The sequence below is a fragment of the Phocoena phocoena genome, chromosome 5 (assembly GCF_963924675.1).
Source record: "Phocoena phocoena chromosome 5, mPhoPho1.1, whole genome shotgun sequence".
Lineage (NCBI taxonomy): Eukaryota > Metazoa > Chordata > Mammalia > Artiodactyla > Phocoenidae > Phocoena > Phocoena phocoena.
The window spans coordinates 72,625,110-72,643,273 of record NC_089223.1 but is presented as its reverse complement, the minus strand read 5'-3'; the positions used below and the strand labels follow the sequence as shown (position 1 = coordinate 72,643,273).

The 18,164-nt window shown below is 37.4% G+C and overlaps 1 protein-coding gene across 1 annotated transcript in view; it reads right to left on the bottom strand.

The window, feature by feature from the left end:
• ATP8A1 (ATPase phospholipid transporting 8A1) overlaps positions 1 to 18,164 on the bottom strand; it is a 236,293-nt gene that overhangs the window by 30,113 nt on the left and 188,016 nt on the right. Inside the window, exons 27-32 of the mRNA XM_065877682.1 lie at positions 13,251 to 13,325; positions 13,024 to 13,146; positions 9,293 to 9,371; positions 3,911 to 3,972; positions 1,656 to 1,712; positions 626 to 733 (exon numbers count right to left, since the gene is read on the bottom strand). Coding sequence (XP_065733754.1) covers positions 626 to 733; positions 1,656 to 1,712; positions 3,911 to 3,972; positions 9,293 to 9,371; positions 13,024 to 13,146; positions 13,251 to 13,325 — 504 coding nt within the window. The remainder of the gene's footprint in view (positions 1 to 625; positions 734 to 1,655; positions 1,713 to 3,910; positions 3,973 to 9,292; positions 9,372 to 13,023; positions 13,147 to 13,250; positions 13,326 to 18,164) is intronic.

Below are 18,164 nucleotides of genomic sequence, written 5' to 3'. Positions count from 1 at the left end.
TCTAGTGACAGTAGCCTTTTCTTTAGAATAAGAGATAACAAAAAAAAAAGACAGACTGTCCCAAGACATAAGCTCACCATTTCTCCAAATCTCTTGTTCAAAAAGTATGCATGGATTGATGGTCTAATTTTAAAATGGCATCCTCTATATGGGTATTCTTTTTTTTGCGGTACGCGGGCCTCTCACTGTTGTGGCCTCTCCTGTTGCGGAGCACAGGCTCCGGACGCGCAGGCTCAGCGGCCATGGCTCACAGGCCTAGCCGCTCCACGGCATGTGGGATGTTCCCAGACCGGGGCACGAACCCATATCCCCTACATCGGCAGTGGACTCCCAACCACTGTGCCACCAGGGAAGCCCTACATGGATATTCTTAACATGATTCAAGCTCCCGACAACCACATTTTATTAACCCAGCTATGCTTACGAAAGCGTAAGTCAGATTTAAGTAAAACGTCTAAGTTTAAAATATTCTCTCAATTTTTATTCTCACAGCTGTGGAGTTTAAAAATAGCTTTTAAAATTGACGAATACTATTTTAGTATAAACCCAAGCCAAGTAATTATGGCTCATTAATGAATACCAATTTTTAGGGTTTGTTAGATCATGAGTGATTAGGATACATTACCTCTCCTGACATATCAGGGGCCATGGGGACAGCAGGCCACAGAGATGAGTAGATTCCAAAAAACACCACCCAGAGTGCGATGCTGCCCCAGATCGCTATGTGGCTGAACTGTGAAGGAAGAGAATCTGAGTTAAAGGACTATCAGGTAGATGGAGGACTCCCACACTGATGAAGCTTTCACAAATTTCCTTATTAATTTTTTTACTACATCCATAAGATATTACCTATGGCAATTATTAACTAAATAATCGCATGTTTTAATTGGATCTTTCATTAAACACTCATCTCTTCCACATCGGTTAAAATGCTGGTGGTACTGGCATGTAGAACCGTTCCTTCTCTACCCCTTTGGCGGGTCTCACCTTTCACTCTTACCTTTTTTTATCCGCTACCATCTTTAAGCCTCCTTAGTTTTTTTTCCAAATGCTCTCACTGAAAGATGCTAAGACACTTGTATGAATATTAATCTCTGGGTTGATAACTGTCAAATCCAAATTTCTTGTGCCCATCTTTCCCTTGAGCATCTAACTTTCTTTTTATTTATTGGGTCTCTCTACCTGGATGTGAATATACTTCAGTACTAACATATCTAAAATGGAACTTGTTTTATTCAGACTGGATATCTACAAATGTCTGAGGACAAATCTTTCTCTGATATTTTTGGTCTTCAGAATCATTTTCCAATGAGTTTTCTGCCAGTCTTGTGACACACTCTACTAAGAAAAGATTCCTAGTCAATAAGTTTGAAGGCTTCCTCCCGTCCAGGGATATTTACAATGTACAACAATATATTAAGGGCTCTTGAGAAGTCTTGTGGTAAATAAACTTATTTAAGTTTTACTCAGTGTTTCCACACTTGAGTCTCCAGTTCCCCCCAGTCCATTCCTGACTGCCCCCCCCACTATAATTAACAACCTGTGGAACTAGGGTAAAGGGACACATGCAGTTAGAACGAAAAACAACAACAAAAATTAGTGATGACACATAAGTAAATGTGATATTCCTTGGTTGTGACTAAAGATTCTCTTACCCAGGTCCAATATGATGTCTCCAATCCAGCTTTCAAACACACAGTTATCACCACAAACTAAAGCAGAAGGGAAATGTTATTTTATTTCATAAATATGATCGTTCATCAAATTGGACTGGTAGATTATTCACAGCTTGACTTGTACGTCCAACAAGCAAAGAAACAAGTGAGTTAGCTGGGTGGCTGAACATCACGATCACGACCGGCTGGAACTGCCATTGACAGCATCACATTCCTGACTCCCTTCCCTGCCTCCCCCTCCCCCTCACTGGCTGACAGTCCAGCCATGAGCTTCTGAGCATGGGCCTGGCTACTTCGTGTACAATTCATGAATAGTGATGGAGAATCATCTATAGTAATCTTGGGTTTCCAAGCCTGCTTTAATTTTATTTTTTATCAACTGTACTACTTAAAGCCTCCATTTTCTAAATTTTAAAGATAAATTGTAAAAGTAATGTAACTGGATATTTAGACATCTGAACACTTACTCTGTAACTTTACTTACCTGAAACCCTGCAGAGTAGAATGTAAGAGCCTGTTACATCTCCATGCTGTACACACCCACTGTCACTGGTGCCCATGCTACTAATTCTAAAGTACGGGGACCCGGGTTTAATGAACTGTGCTGTGTTTTCCATAGGATAGCATAATGGCTCAATGGAGTCAGACTATATTGCCCTGGATTCAGACTATTTGTGCTCAAGACTCCATCATTTATTAACTGCTCTGATAAGGCACAAGGCAAATTACTTGACCTCGCTGTGTCTCAGCTCCTTCATCTGTAAACTGGGACTGATAAAGCTTACCTACTCTATAGGTAAAACACCAAGAACAGTGCTTAGCACTGCAGCATTATGTACTATTATCTATTTATAATCAAAACTATTAAATACTGTTAGTAGCCAAAGGGATTTGGGGCACTTTCAGTAGTTTGCCGGGATGGAAGAGTGACGCTTGCCTAGCACTGGTGATCAGCGGTGAGAGCTTCAAGGGCGCAGTCCTACTTTTGGGCACTGTTAAGGGTTTGTACACAGTATTAGATGCTTTCCAGTGGCGTCATAAAGTCAGGACAAAGTGAAGCATTTGAGCTTTCTCAGCGGAATATCTAATAGCAATTTAGGATAAATATCTGTAGAAATAAAACTCTTGTTAAAATTTAAGTGTTTAATTTAAGCTATATAAAAAATTCTAAAACAAGAGAGAGATTTTGACACAAAGTTAAAGAAACACTCTCTCTTAAGCCTTGGATACTTTAAAGTCCCTCAGAGACATCTATGATATCTACTTTATTTCTAAACTTAGTCCATCAAGTATTATTTCTGTTTTGCACTCATGTTGTACGAGAACAAACCACTAGCCCCCGAAATGTGTTTCCCCCCCCTTTTTTTTTAACTACTTCATTGAGGTCAATGGAAAGGAGAGCCTCGATTTGCCAAAAACCTTAATCCCTCTGTTACTTACTGGTCTTAACTTCCTATTATTCAGTTATTTAAACATGGTATTATAGTTTTTCCACTGAGTCAGCCGTACCAATGGCCACTTAGTATTTAGGACAGCGCACTGCCCCCACGTGGGGGCCACGGAGAGGAAAGGACACTGGCTGGAGAGTTCAGAGTTCAAGGTTGGAGTAAACTTTTATTAGAGACTAACTGTGTGACCTTGAGCATTTGCATCCAAGTGGAGCTTTTGACCTTAGAGGGAAAAATGGTCTTAAAAGCTTTTTTGGTTCTTTAATGGCAGGGTGCACACTCAACTGTGCATCCTCCGTAAGTGTCTGACATAGTGACTTAACACAGCGAGGTCCATGCCTTGCGTGGGTTAAACGTTGCAAAAGAGTGGAGATTTCTCTCCCAACTTTATTTTCATTAAGTTCTAGAATAATTATTGGTTAAACACCCAAGTAGAATGCTACTATTTGCCATAAATTTAGGAAAGCAAAAAAAATATGAACAAGGGCAGTAAAATAAAACTGAGGAAGAAGGGACAAGGAAGAGAAAAAGGGAAAGTGAGGCAATAAGTGTAAAGAAGGAATATTGAAAATAAGAGCAACCAAAGGCCTATAAAGTCAGTGAGCGTAAATGACATTTTTATACCCTAATATAAAATAATCTCTTACTAGTCGAAACATCTCATTTCATTTTTAAGAGGAAGTGTAAACAACCCCTAAATCCAGAAATGCACACATTTAAATTTAAAAATGAGCTCGTATGAAAATTCAATTTTATACGCAAATGAGACAAACGTTCCACACTCACAGTGTAAACGAAGTTTCCCAACAGCAGGTAATCAGAGGTCTTCCCATTTCCAAATACAGTACCTGCACGAAAAGAAGAGAGACTTGCTAGAACTGAAAATAACTGAGGTCCTTTCAGAATCCTTTCAAAGACAAGTCAATTTAGGAGTGCTGAACAAAAGAAGGGGAACCAAGAGCCATACAATGGACCCAGAAACGAGGCTAATTTAACAAAACACTGTATGAAGTCTCATAAAGTTGCTTAACATGGGTCACCAATGAAAATCAAATTTCCAACAGTCAACATGAAGAAGGAAACTGGACTTGTTAACCAATTCTCAGGGTTCGTGAGATTAAAAAAAAAAAAAATCATTCAAGTGGAGCTTAATGCTATGGGCAGTAAGACAGAAGGCATTCTGAACCCTTAGAAAAGAACTTTGTTAACAGTATAGATGAGGGCTTTAGGGAGCCTTCTTACTATCTCTCACAGTTGTTGGCATTGGACCAAAAGAGCAACTTACAGAGGGCTGGGGAGCACCCATATAACTCCAGGCACATGGCTCTTTGAGGATCTGGCTGAATTCAGGGGTACATCTAAAGGTATTCTGTTTTTCTAGCAATGACTAACAAACGTGGCTTTAGATGAAGGGAGTGGTACTGACAAACCAAAATCACTATTACTGATTAAAAAAATCAAATAAAAAATTAAAAAAAATAACAATAATTTAATCATTGGTACCATTGAAAAATGTAAAACCCATGGTATGTGTCATACAGTAGTTTACTTACGCACATATTTGACAATAGCTATTCAAAGCCTAATATGGAAGTACAAAATATGTTAGAGTAAACTGAGAGGAGACACGGAGCATGGTGCTGGTATGAAGAAACAAGGAGAGCCAGGTGAGCTTTGGACATACAGACCAGGTGAGGTTCTGTTACAAGTTGTGTCATCTTGGTTTATTTATAATCGATCTCCACTGAATTCAGTTTCTTCACTTAAAAGATTGAGTGAAACTCCCTACTTTGGAGGAGCTTTGAGATTACAATAAGTTAAATATATAAAGCACCCAGCCATGCTCCACAGTGTGACCCTGCCTCCCCTCTAAGGTTTTCAGATAAAAGTAGCCACGAAGCGCTGCTTAAGGGGCAGCCCCGAAACCTAGGAGACTACCTTTCTCTATGGAGTATCCCATGATGAAGGACACAGGATCTGACATGCTAACATGTCTTGTGGGTATGTGGTGGACAGACATAAATGCCTGTAATTAATCTGTGAACTTTCATAGAACCAAATTAACAAACTCAAATCTACAAAATAACTGAAAGCATCTTGTGATTACTTCTGGACTTCCATACTTCTGCTATGTGGCACATTGGTTAGATCCCTTAATCAATATAAGCAAGTTATCAAAAATAATCGTAGTTGGGTCCAACTAAACCTTCTAGTCATCACTGGTTTGTCATAAGCTGGAGATTCATTTCATTTCAAAATCGAATCGAGGAAAAAAGTTAAAAGCCTGTTGTTGCGTTTATCAGGTTTGGCATTTGGATGATTTAGGTAAATTATTCGTGCTAAAACTTTCCGGTCTCTGGACCCCTTTACACTCTTAAAAATTATTAAGAATCCCTCAAAGCTTTTGTTTATGTGGTTTATATCTACCAATATTTACCAAATTAGAAATTAAGACAGAAATTAAAAAAATTTGTATTGATTTACCTAACAGTGATATACCCTATATATGTAACATAAAAACAGATTTTATGAAACATAACTATTCCCCAAAACAAAAAAATTAGTGAGAAAATTGGCACTGTTTTACATTTTTACAATCTCTTTAATGTCTGGGTTAATAGAGCTGGATTCTCATATTGTTTTGGTTGCCATATATGAGGGAAATTCAAATGCACAGAGAGATGGAGTTATAAAGGAGAGAAGTATTTTAGTAATCTTTTCTAATAATTGGGGTTATTCCTTGGTACTACTTTAAAACTCAAGAAGTTTCTTACAGTGGCGGAGATAGTTTCCTAAAGGTTAGTAGCAGTGTAGAATCTGAAACTGTTTTTGATGGGAAGCATGCTATCGTGCATACTGAAGTAGAGATATACTGTTGTACACACAAAACTTACATAATGCTATAAACCCACGTTACAAAAAAAAAAAATACACCTAACCTTAAAAAAAAATCCATTGGTCCATTTTGCATTTTGAATGGATCTTTTACTTATGCACGATTCTGTAACCTCATGGAAGTAGCTGGCTCAGCTCACAACTCAAACAAGCCCCAAGACACTCTACACCTTGATAAAGCTGCTGCATGGTTGGTATGCAGCCGAAGTGCTTTACGCATACTTCCCATTTTGTCACACAGAATATTCATAAGATGTGTATCGAGTTTCAGGATTTAATAAAAGTATTAGGTTTACAGCTTCTTCAAGGGCATTCTTAAGTGAAATAGCTTTTGGGGGTTGTTTTTTTAACGTGGGTGCATGGCAGTGAAGAATGACTACTAATACAATTGTACCCGTTTGTGTCAAAGTACCAGCAATTTTTTTTTTTTTTTTTGTGGTATGCGGGCCTCTCACTGTTGTGGTCTCTCCCATTGCAGAGCACAGGCTCCGGACGCGCAGGCTCAGCGGCCATGGCTCACGGGCCCAGCTGCTCCGCAGCATGTGGGATCCTCCCGGACCAGGGCACGAACCCATGTCCCCTGCATCGGCAGGCGGACTGTCAACCACTGCGCCACCAGGGAAGCCCGTACCAGCAATTTTACCCACTATTCCTCTTGCATCAGCAATGAAAAAGACAAATAATGTCTTGATAATATAAAAAGTTTGAAACTATTAAATTTTTACCTCATTCATGGACCTGAAAAGGTCTTGAGTATTCTCAGGTGACCATATTTTGAGAAACGCTGAAGCAAGTCAATGAATGAATATTTAGCCATACATTACATAGTTATTTCTATTTCTTCTGTACCCCATCCTTTCAAACGCTAAAGAAAACAAAAACTCCTTATGTAAAAATAAAAACAAGACAAAAAAAGCAGAATGTTAAAACACAATTTATGCTATATGTTATTATCTCTTAAGAAGAGAAAGCACATGTTCTCTGGACTTGGCTGGATTTGGGTTCCTCAGACAGCACCCCTTGTGAACTGGTTCTGCTGAGGCTGGCTGGCTTTGGCAGTTCCCCAGACAAATGCAAAGGGAGACTCTTCTGGGGCTGGTCTTCTGGAGCTGGAATTACTTAGGAATTCCTTTCAAACCCTGTCATTGCTTAAGTGTTTTGGATTGGTAAGGTGATGTGGATGCGGCTTGGTTTGAGCTACTTTTGATATTGTTTCTTTTTTTTCTGATTTAGAACACTAAAATAGCAGTTTCATAGATGGACATTCCTAGTTTTTCATACCTACATTGATTTTGTGTTATGAAAATAAACTACCTGGAGAACTTGTCTAAAGTCCTTTATCGTACCCTAGATTTCAACACCTTATGGCTCCCCTAAGTGAAAGCAATCCAAATGTCCATCAACTGATGAATGGATAAACAAAATGTGGTCTATACATACAATGAAATATTATTCACCCATAAAAAGGAATGAAGTACTGATTCACGCTGCAACAATGATGAACTCAGGTCACAAGCTATGATTCCATTTATGTGCAATGTCCAGAATAGGCAAACCACAGAGACAAAAATCAGTGGTTGCCAGGGGCTGGGGGAGGGGGAGGGGAAATGAGGAGCGACTGCTCAGGGGAATGGGGTGATGAAAATGTTCTGGCATCAGAAAGTGGGGACATTGGCACAATTCTGTGAACATACTAGAAACCACTGAACTGTACAATTTAAAAGGGTGAATTTTATGGTATGTAAATTTTATCTAAAAAAATGCCACTGTGATTCTCCTGGCCCACTGGGTCAATATTTTATATTTAATTAGATTTTCTTATCACACTTATTTATATGGCCTAGAACATGAGAAGTATTCACTGTTGGACTGTCAGAGTAGTTAATAAAGGAATGAGATGAAAATCTCCGACTAGGACATTAAAGTACTGCCTTCTCTGTGACACTCACACTCTCCCACTCATGCTCTCATGAACTTCTCCACAATGGACTGGGTGCCGACGGTGAGCCTGTTCTAGGCACTACGAAAACAACAGTGAACTAAATGGACAGTTCCTTGCCCTTCTGGAGCTTTGATTCTAACAGAGGAGAATGATAGTTATTTAAAAAAAAAAAAAAAAAAAAAGCAAATATATCACACCCGATAGGCAAGCACCATGAAGAGGATACAGGAGGATGGGGAGAGGGGGGCAGCAGGGGTGGGGTTGGTGGGTCTCTGAGGCAGGGCGATCTGGGAGGGCCTCTCCGAGCACAGACCCGAGGGCGGGAGGGAGAGAGCAGCTGGAACATCTGGTGAAGATGAGGAATAACACAACGGCCTGCGGTCTGGAGCACGGGGAATGGGGAGAGCAGGCTAGGGAAGAAGGAGAGTCGGGTGTGGTTAGCCAAGGCTGGGGCTGTGGATTTCTTTCTAAATGTGATAGAGCCTGTGGGGTTTTGTGGAGGGAGGCACCTGGTCTGATTTACATTTTACAAGGATCCCTCTGTAGGTGGGATAGAACATCTGGCACTGCATTTCATGGGCCAGCGTTAACTCACAGGCTGAGAGGACGGCCAGTACCTCTAAAGGACGCACAGATCCTTGGGTGGAGGTGTCATGTTTGAAGTACTGTAGTTTGAGAGCTGAATGGTCAGCCATCGTCCTCAGGATCTCAGGGCAAGTTCTGCCCCGGACACAGTAGCACCAGCTTAAGCATCCCAGAGACCTCTTTTCTAAAGTGGCTACTTAATCATTTTTATGTGTAGAGGAAATTCACCATAAGCCTATCTCTCAAAACTGACAAAATAACATCACCCCCTCAAAGCAAGCAGAGAAAAGTTTACACTCCAAGATGAACTTAAAAACATATTAAAAATCTCATTTAAAGCTCCGGCTCAAGTACTTGAAAGTACTAGCATGTCTGATTAGGTTCAGTATAAAGAGTTGATACAAGCCTCACAGGTATAATAAATAGATCACATAAAATATTAGCACTATTGTCTTCAAACTGTACATCAACAGAGGGAAAAAAAGAGCCCTAAAATTTAACTCTCTGCAAGATTGGAAAACATGAGAAGTAGAGAAGAAAGGCTTTGCATATATTAAATCACTTTGCTCCCAAAGGAACAGTAAAAATCTTTAAAGTGTGTGCAACGTTTAGATGCATGTATTTTAGGTTAAGGAAAAATACCATAACACGAAACACTGCTATAATTTTTAACGTATATTGACAATGAATTATTTTTCTAAACAAGTAAAAAGTCATCTCTTAGCATGCATATCCTTTCTACTTACCATACTGAAGGGCTTTTAGTGGAAACCAAAACAGAATAACTGAGTGGAAGAGGCCATTTAAACAATGAACCCAGAAAACCTGAGGGAAAACAAAAATCCATGAGAACCATTTGCGATAAACTAGCTCTGTGAACTCTGACCTTTCTTTTTATCTGTGAGCTAGATTCACAAAACGTGTTTCTCTCGGGCCACCACTGTGAATTAATAGAACTGACAGACACTTTCTGCCTCTTAGACCTTCATGGGTCATTTATTTATTTTTATGTTTCTCAAAATGTTTTTTCAGCTTCACTGAAATTTTTTCTACTTCTTAAAAACCAAGTATTAAAAGTTTAAATTTCTGCCTGAAAAAGAAAATAAAATTTCAAATAACTGCAGACCTTGAAATTCTTTAAGTGGGACTATTTTCATAATTCCACTAGAATAGACTTTTGAAAAGATTGTAATTTAGTGAAATCCCTACTTTCTCTTTTCCATGTGCAATAAAAGTGTAAACTTTTTAACGGTAAGGATATAGTGCATTCTCTCTCTCTCCCCCTCCACACACACACACAAAATATAGCAAGTATAACACTTAAATTGTATAATTCCTTAAAGCAAAGCATTTTCACTAGGACGTAAGTAATAAAAGATTTTCATAATTTTTAAACACCTGTCAACATCAAACTTCATACAATTATAACGTAGTTTAACTGTTATTGCTTTCTCATCTATTGTATTTTAAGAACAAGAAAGCAAGTATCACTGATCTTTTCTTTGTAACATGGATGTGAAAGATTAAGTTATAGAAAAACTGTTTAGAACTCTTATGGCCCTTTGAATGGTTGCAGTTTTGTCATTCAAAATTGCTTCTTGCAAACAAAACTTATGCTAAATAAAATTGGCATGCATTAACAGTTTTAAGCTGTTCAAACAACAGAAATTAAGTTGCCTGCCTCCCAAAATTTTCCACTGTGATCTCAACCTCCTTTGTTAGTTCACCCAGCCACACCGGGTTGTATGATCCAATTTACGCTCCAATACATTACACATTTGAACTTGTGTTACTCATTAACCTTTGTCTCTTCTCCTCACTATGTCATTACTGCAAGTTTTTATTTGACAGAAAGCACAGGTGGGTGCAAGAAAAATTAGTTCTACTTTTCCATTTTCCTGACTGATACTTATTGTCACATGTTAATCCTTTAACCCCTGTCATGACCTCAGAACCTCCGACCCTTTTTACCATAACAAACGTAATCATCATCATTCAGGGCAACAATGCTTCTACATTGGGGACCCGCAGCACTTGCTGTGTATACACATATGCATTTTGTAACCATGTGTCCCTGAATTTTAAAATGTTCATATGGGATTTATTCAAATAATTTTCACTGAAATCATTAGAAAAAACCAAAAACCCTATAAAAATTGTTGGCATCTTGTGTATCTATAAATATTTAAATGGATACTGGAGTTGTAGAATCTGTTTGGGTTGATCTGGTGACTTTTCTAAATGCATGGGCTTTGCAGACAGTGAAGTACTTTGTATACAACAAAAGAATAGCAAAAAGTACAAGGAAGGATGCTCACACATTAAAACTATATATGACCTGCTACACTTTTTCACTGGCCACAAGGCTGTTTCCAAGTCGCCATATGCAAAGGGCATGAAAGGATGTGACTTTCTAGCAGAGTTTTTTTTTTTTTTTTTTTTACTGAATTTATTTATTTATTTTTGGCTGCATTGGGTCTTCATTGCTGCACGCGGGCTTTCCCTAGTTGTGGTAAGCAGGGGCTACTCTTTGTTGCGGTGCGCGGGCTTCTCATTGTGGTGGCTTCTCTTGTTGTAGAGCACGGGCTCTAGGCACGCAGGCTTCAGCAGTTGCAGCATGTGGACTCAGTAGATGTGGCTTGCAGGCTCTAGAGCACAGGCTCAGTAGTTGTGGTGCACAGGGCTTAGTTGCTCCGTGGCATGTGGGATCTTCCCAGACCAGGGCTCGAACCCGCGTCCCCTGCATTGGCAGGTGGATTCTTAACCACTGTGCTACCAGGGAAGTCCCTCTAGGGGTGGTTTTGGGTAATCCTGTGAGGATCAGTTTAGGCTTATAAGCAACAGTACCATGGCCAAGGTAGTGGCTGGGAAGTTAACTCTCGAGAGAGCACCGTGAAGCCTGAGCTACGGGAGATGCAGAAGTGTGACTGAGGTAGATGTAACTGCCTGGGTCGGTGAGGATTACTGTTAGCATACCAGTAGGCCTGGAAACTTCCTAGCTCTCAGATTACATTTTCAAGGAAACGAGAGCTCATGGTCCATTGTATCTGCCCTGATGTGGCTTTCGGTCACTTGAAAATATTCACCGTAAGTAATGAAAAACATTACAGCAAGGCAGTGGAATTTAATACAAGCTGGACATGAAAATTAAATTTTAAAGAATCAAAAAATACAACATTTAAAAATAAGAGCATAGACGTTGCATATTATAAATAGCAAGGGTTTTAAAAGACCACCAAAAATACTTTTTAGAACCAATGGTGTAAGTCAAAGAATACTTTAGTTTTTTTCTTTTTTTTAATTTAACCAAATTCAGTTGTTTAAAACCATGCCCTCAAATTGTACGCATCTGCACACCTGGACACACTGTGCACAGTGCATTCTTGAAGACCTCATCTCAGAAGACGAATAACATCCTGGTGGTAAACTTAACATCATCCTTTACTGTATGAGGTTAGAGGCCCTGACACACCTGTTTCACTCTAGTCCCTTGATATACTGAGAACAAATGTCATTTTATGAAATAATAAATATTTAAAATAGCCTACATTAATTTCCTAAATTCAAAATACTGAATTTAGGTTACATGTAATTATTAGTAACATAACATGCATAACATAATAAACATGCACTATATTGACTGGGAAAAAATTCTGTGAAGGTGTATTTGATACTTTTATTATCGTTTCAAAACGGCATCCACCTTGACTGTTATAAAATTAAAAAAAATTTTTTCCTCCCTCACACTGGATGGAAACACGAATTACTAACATACTAGTGGAAACATTTTAGAATAACTAATTGCAGGAAAGTAAACTCTTCGGGAAATTAGATATTTTTGTTGCTGAGATGAAGAAATACCATGGATCACAAAGATGACAGGAGCCCATGGCTTGTTATGTAGGACATAAACCCGGAATATGATTTTAGATAAAGTGTTGGATATTTAATCTTCTATTAAATTTTATGTCTTGGAAATGCTGAGTATTATGGCTGAGTTATCTACCAGAGACTATATTTTCAATGCCCAATACAAACAACCTAATATTCCAATAAGGACAAGGTTATTCCACAAAACAGAAAATTAGAAAAGAATGATATATTACCTCTCACCACTTTATATGTGTAAGGACAGTCCTTGTCAGCCCTGCAGTACTGAGCCCTGTGAGGAGTGACCACTGCCCCAGAACACTGCAAAGACAGAAAGTCAGAGGGCCAAAGGGGCACCTCTTCTGCCTGCTACACCCAGTTTACTGCTGCCTGGCAAACCCCAGTGAATTGTGGCTACAGTTTAAATTTATAGCAAAACAAAACAAAACAAAACAAAACAAAACAACTTCTTAGTCCATATCAGAACCCTAAGCAAATCTGACCTGCCATGGTCAGGACCCTGGAGTTGTTTCCTTGGCTTTAGAAGATCCAATGCCCCAAGCAATTGGAGCAGTAAAGCAAGTCCCACCAGGGCACTGGTTCCTACCTTGGTGTTGAAGTCCAGGGCATTCTGAGACGTTTTGTATAATTCAGGATACTTCAACATATTCTCTTTTCTGCATGATCTCTCAAATATTCCCAGAGTTAAAGGCGGCATTGCTGTAAACATCTAAAGTGCACAAAGTCGTCATTATACCAGGCAGCCAAACGCAGGGGGAACGTCTATCTCAAAGTAGTCAAGAGAACAGGAATAATAAAAAGTCCTAAACTTACCACATTATAAAGACCTATGCACCATCTCTCAAAGAGGATCTGTCCAGAAAAGCCATTAACAAAGGCAAACCAGATCTAGGAAGAAAACAATCCCAAACCCCCCAAATTAGAACACAAAAACCATAAATTCGTTGCTTAGAATCTGCTGTAAACTCAACCACTGCATAAAAGCCTCACTGACATAGTATTTTCACGACTCTCTTGAAAATGGCATTTTTTTGGTTTGCTTTTTAATTCTAAGGGATTCTTTCGTAAGGTCTTTGCTATTTAAGTCAGAACTGGTTCCACTTGTTGAATCAAAAAAGAACTATATCAATGGGCAGTCACAGACTATAAAAAAAATTAGATATAACCTTGTTTCCTAAAAGGCACTTTCGAGAATATATTTTATGCAATTAAAATTTTAGAGCTTTAATTCCCTTTTAAAATATCTACCTTCTGATAGCTATTTAAAGATTATTGTTGTTTTCATTATAATTAAAAATTTGTTTATTTAGAAAATAAAATAGTTTCCTATAATAATATCATCACCATTTATTTTCTTCCACTTTGGTTGTATTCATGTAGTAGCTCATTTATATATATTCATAGATTTATCTTACTGGGCAGCTGTATGTAGTGTCATGTCCTGCTCCTCTCCTTAACATTATATAATACACATTTTTCTTAAGTTGTTACATGTCCTTTAAAATGACGTTAATGGACATATATCCCCTACAGTGTGGCTATAACTATTTCTGGATATTTAGTTTGCTTCCGGTTTTTGCTATTATATATAATTCTGAACTGAATATTCTTGTACAGAAATCCTAAACATCTCTATTTCTTAGGATGAATTATTTTTTAATAAAAATAGCTTTATTGAGGCATAATTGACATACAAAAAGGACACACATTTAACGTATACAATTTGGTGAGTTTGGACATATGCATGCATGCATGAAACCATCACCTAATCAAGGTAACAGACATATCTATTACCTCTAAAATTTCCTCATGTCATTTTTTCTTTTTCCTTTTAGGATGATTTCTTAGAAGTAGAATTAATGGGTCAAGGAACATAACTTTTTTTTTTTTATGGTTCTTGATAATTATAGCCGTCAGAATGCAAAATTTGAATTTATACATTAAAAATATATTTTTAAATATAATATATGTGCTTCTTTATATAAAAATATTTTGTAGCTTAAATTTATGCTTTGATTAAAAACAAATCTTTAATAGAGTAACACGTTCTTATACATTTTGCAGTTCTCTTAAAAACAGAAAGCTTAACTTTTGCTACAAAATTAAGGGGCAATATAGGGAAACTTTCTCCAGCATGTTTAAGACAAATGGAAAATTAAAGTGAATATCAGTAAATCAATAATCCCTGAATTATTTTTTTAAAAAGCAGACATAAAATGTAATTAAAAATCACATTAATCTGGAAGAGTAAAACGTCTGGTCCAACAATGAGATTATATAAACACAAACACAAAGCCAAAACATAACAACAACAACTGAAAACCAGTTAGGGGACAGCAGTCTGGACATGCCGGTCAAGTGAATTTTTGAATTGGAGTTGCAGGGACTTTGCTACACTTCACGTTTCATTTAACCTCATTATGGAAGCATGAATTGCTACAAATTCACCATTTATCAATATGTACCCAGGCTGGCCTCCCTATGAACAGTTTCTGTACCCACATTGATCTTTTTCCTTTTTATAGCGGAAAGGAATGACTGAGCGTATATAAAAACCAATGTGGGCTTCATGAGATGGAAAAGAGAACAAAGTAGCAAGAGCACATGAAAAATAAGTCCAAATTGTGTTAGGCTTGTAACACACATTAACAACAAAAAGAACAGAAGCATAGAAATCGGAGGTAAATCTGAAATTCTTACTTGCTTTGCTACATATATTTACAGAAAACATCTGAACATGTGCCCTCTGCTAGGAGCCAGATCATTCACTGCTACATGCAAACTTTAAAAGAACTTAGCATCCTCTCATGAAGTTAAATTTATTCCTTGGGGTGCTGCTGACTTTAAACTTTTTTTTTTTTTTTTTAAAGCATTAAGTAGACACAAATTGACAAGACAGACTTCAACGCTATCTATTGTGTTTTCACACTTGGCCTTTTTGAGATGTGGATTATGTAAATACATATTTGTGATGCTCTGGGTGATGGTAATGTTCTCCCTGAAGGCGACTGTGATCTATTGTGGTATTCAGATTTCTTAGGGTATGATGGTAATATAAAGAATTTTTAAACACAAACTTTCAGTTATGGCCTTAGTAGTCTAAGAAGATACAGTCTAATCTTCATTGGTCTGAAGAAAGCCAAAGCTGCATGCATACCAAATTCCTCTAATGGGCATGATGTGGCTCAAAGCTTATAGTTATAAATGCATTTGTAATCATCAATACTGCATAATAGGAGAAATTTATGTTAATAAATGTGTGTGTTAATAAACATGTGTAAATGTGAATGGTCTCCTGGCCTCTTTGTACGTAACTTTTGGTGTTGATTAAAACACCACTATGAGCTTGAAATTCAGGAATCTCCCTCAAATCAATGGATATTTACATAACATTTCCAGTTCAAAATAACTTGCAAATAAACCAGCATGCTCGCAGTCCAAGTTTATTTTAAAATGCACCGCTTGAAGGTTTTATGAGAGAAATGCACACATTGCTAAGTGGAAAGCTATCAACACATTTTTACCATTTCATTTTTCCTACTGAAAGGTATGTGAACATGTTTCTAGAAATACTCTCCCTGCACTTTAGAAAGTTAATTTCTTTTTTTGAAAAAGGAGAAATGACTAGATAGGAATTGATCCTTCCAATATAGTACACATCTTCATACAAATATTTTGGCATTGAAGTTTACATATCTTAAAGGAAAAGAGGTTTTTTAACATTGAAGAAGTCTACCAGAAGGCTGATTTCAAGTTAGTCTTAGATTTGTAGTTAAAAGATATATTAGAGATGCATCCCATACTTAATAAAACAACACCTAAATTACTATAAACACATAAAAGTCCCTCCTTTGACTCAACAAAATCATGGATGCAGAAAGAAAACATCAGCCCCTCTGGGGAGGTATCTAAATTATTTAAAGTCACAGGAAATCCATATCCCAGCACAACTTGCTGGGAAAGTATCACCTCATTGACTTTAATCAAAGCTTCTGGAAATTAGAAACGCTACACTGCTTTGGGATCTTCCTGGAAAACCTGGATGTGACTGCTTATTTGAAAGAAAAGGTCTTATTTTGCTAGGAAGGAGTCAGATGTTTCAGAGAAATTGAAAAAAAAAATCTCTTTAGAAAATGTCAGTAATTTCAATGAACACCTAGGGTTGCTGCTGGGCAGCCACCATAAGCAAGTGCTTTATACTGCCACCTGCCAAATCTGTATTTATTTGTTTGACTGTAATTTATGGCAATGGAGTAGCTAGATAGTGACATTCCTGGCAGTATGGCAATGGCAAAAGCAGTTTTTGCAGATAATCTATAAAACCCATAGCATTCCATACCATTCCTTTATTAGCAAGGAAACTTCAGACCTTCCTGTCCTGGTATTATTTTCTAACTTCCATGTCCTAGTAGAGGCGTGGCAGTTAAAACTTCACAGACATTTCCCCGATGGAGCATTTCTGCATATTAAACAGCAGCTTACAAATAGTCAGTGAGTATTCTGCTCCCACGCCTGAACAGCACAAAAAACTGAAAGGGGAGATTCGAGACTGGCAGTTGTCCTCACTAGAGACATTCAATGATGTGTTTTCTGTCTATTCATTCACAGTATTGACGTGAGCCATTAACATCTGCAGAACTTGTTTTAGCTGGCAAAAGTTGGGTATCTGGGAATTGATTTAAGAGGTCAATTCATTTCCAAGATAGTTGAATTATATTCAAAATACATTTCCATAAACTGTTAAAAGAAAAATAACTTAAGAATGAGATTTCCAGTAAAGTTTAGGACTTACTTCCCTTTCAACATGTATAGAATCTGATCAGTGTTAAATCTCTCTCAAAGAGGCTCTAAATTCAAAGCCTAGTAAAATTTAGGGCTAATCAACCACAAATCACATAACTCTGGATTTGAAACAGAGCATGCAGATTTAGTTTTTCATTTGAGTTTAATATATTTTATTTCTCCCATTAGACATAATTTTGACCACTTCATTGTTGATTGTCAAATAGATTTAAGAAGTGGCAAGTTGGGTACTCTTATTTCTTTTTACAAAATTAATATTTTGTAAGCAGATTTGTTGCTGCCAGTGGCTTCAAACTCCTCGTACCTTCAGGAGTATATGTAAATAAACTGTATAAATTGATATTCTTTTGAAGGTTAATGTTTTGGGATGAGAAGAAAATACAACTAGATAAGTTAGGACTGGGAATTACAAATAATTATATTAGAAAATAATCACAAATTTATATAAACAAAAAGAATATTTTGTATGATCTCATAAGCTACTTTGGAAGTGTAGTTTGCTTCAAAACACAGACTATTCCAGACCAAATTCAGCAGTAATGAACAATAAGTAAATTCATAGATTATCTTATTTATGTTTCCAAGTATTTAAAGTGTTTATCTAATGGGTTGCAACCTAATTATAGATTTTTAGTGACCAATAAATAAAACTGCCTGTACACTTCAAAACTAAGTTTTATTTTTATTAGTCTGACTCATAGTAAGAACTATGCTCAATCAACATCTTGCTAAGGAGATAAACATTCAGAGGCATAAAGAACAGCTGAAGCAAATATACAGCAGTTCCCAGCTAATGTATCAATAGGGGAAATGTGGAGTCTACTGATTGTTTTGTTTATGGTGTTACTTCTGTGGTGTGAAGTATGGGATATTATTTCCACATGGCATATGGTTAGGTTGTGTCTCTTCTGATAGATGTGTAGA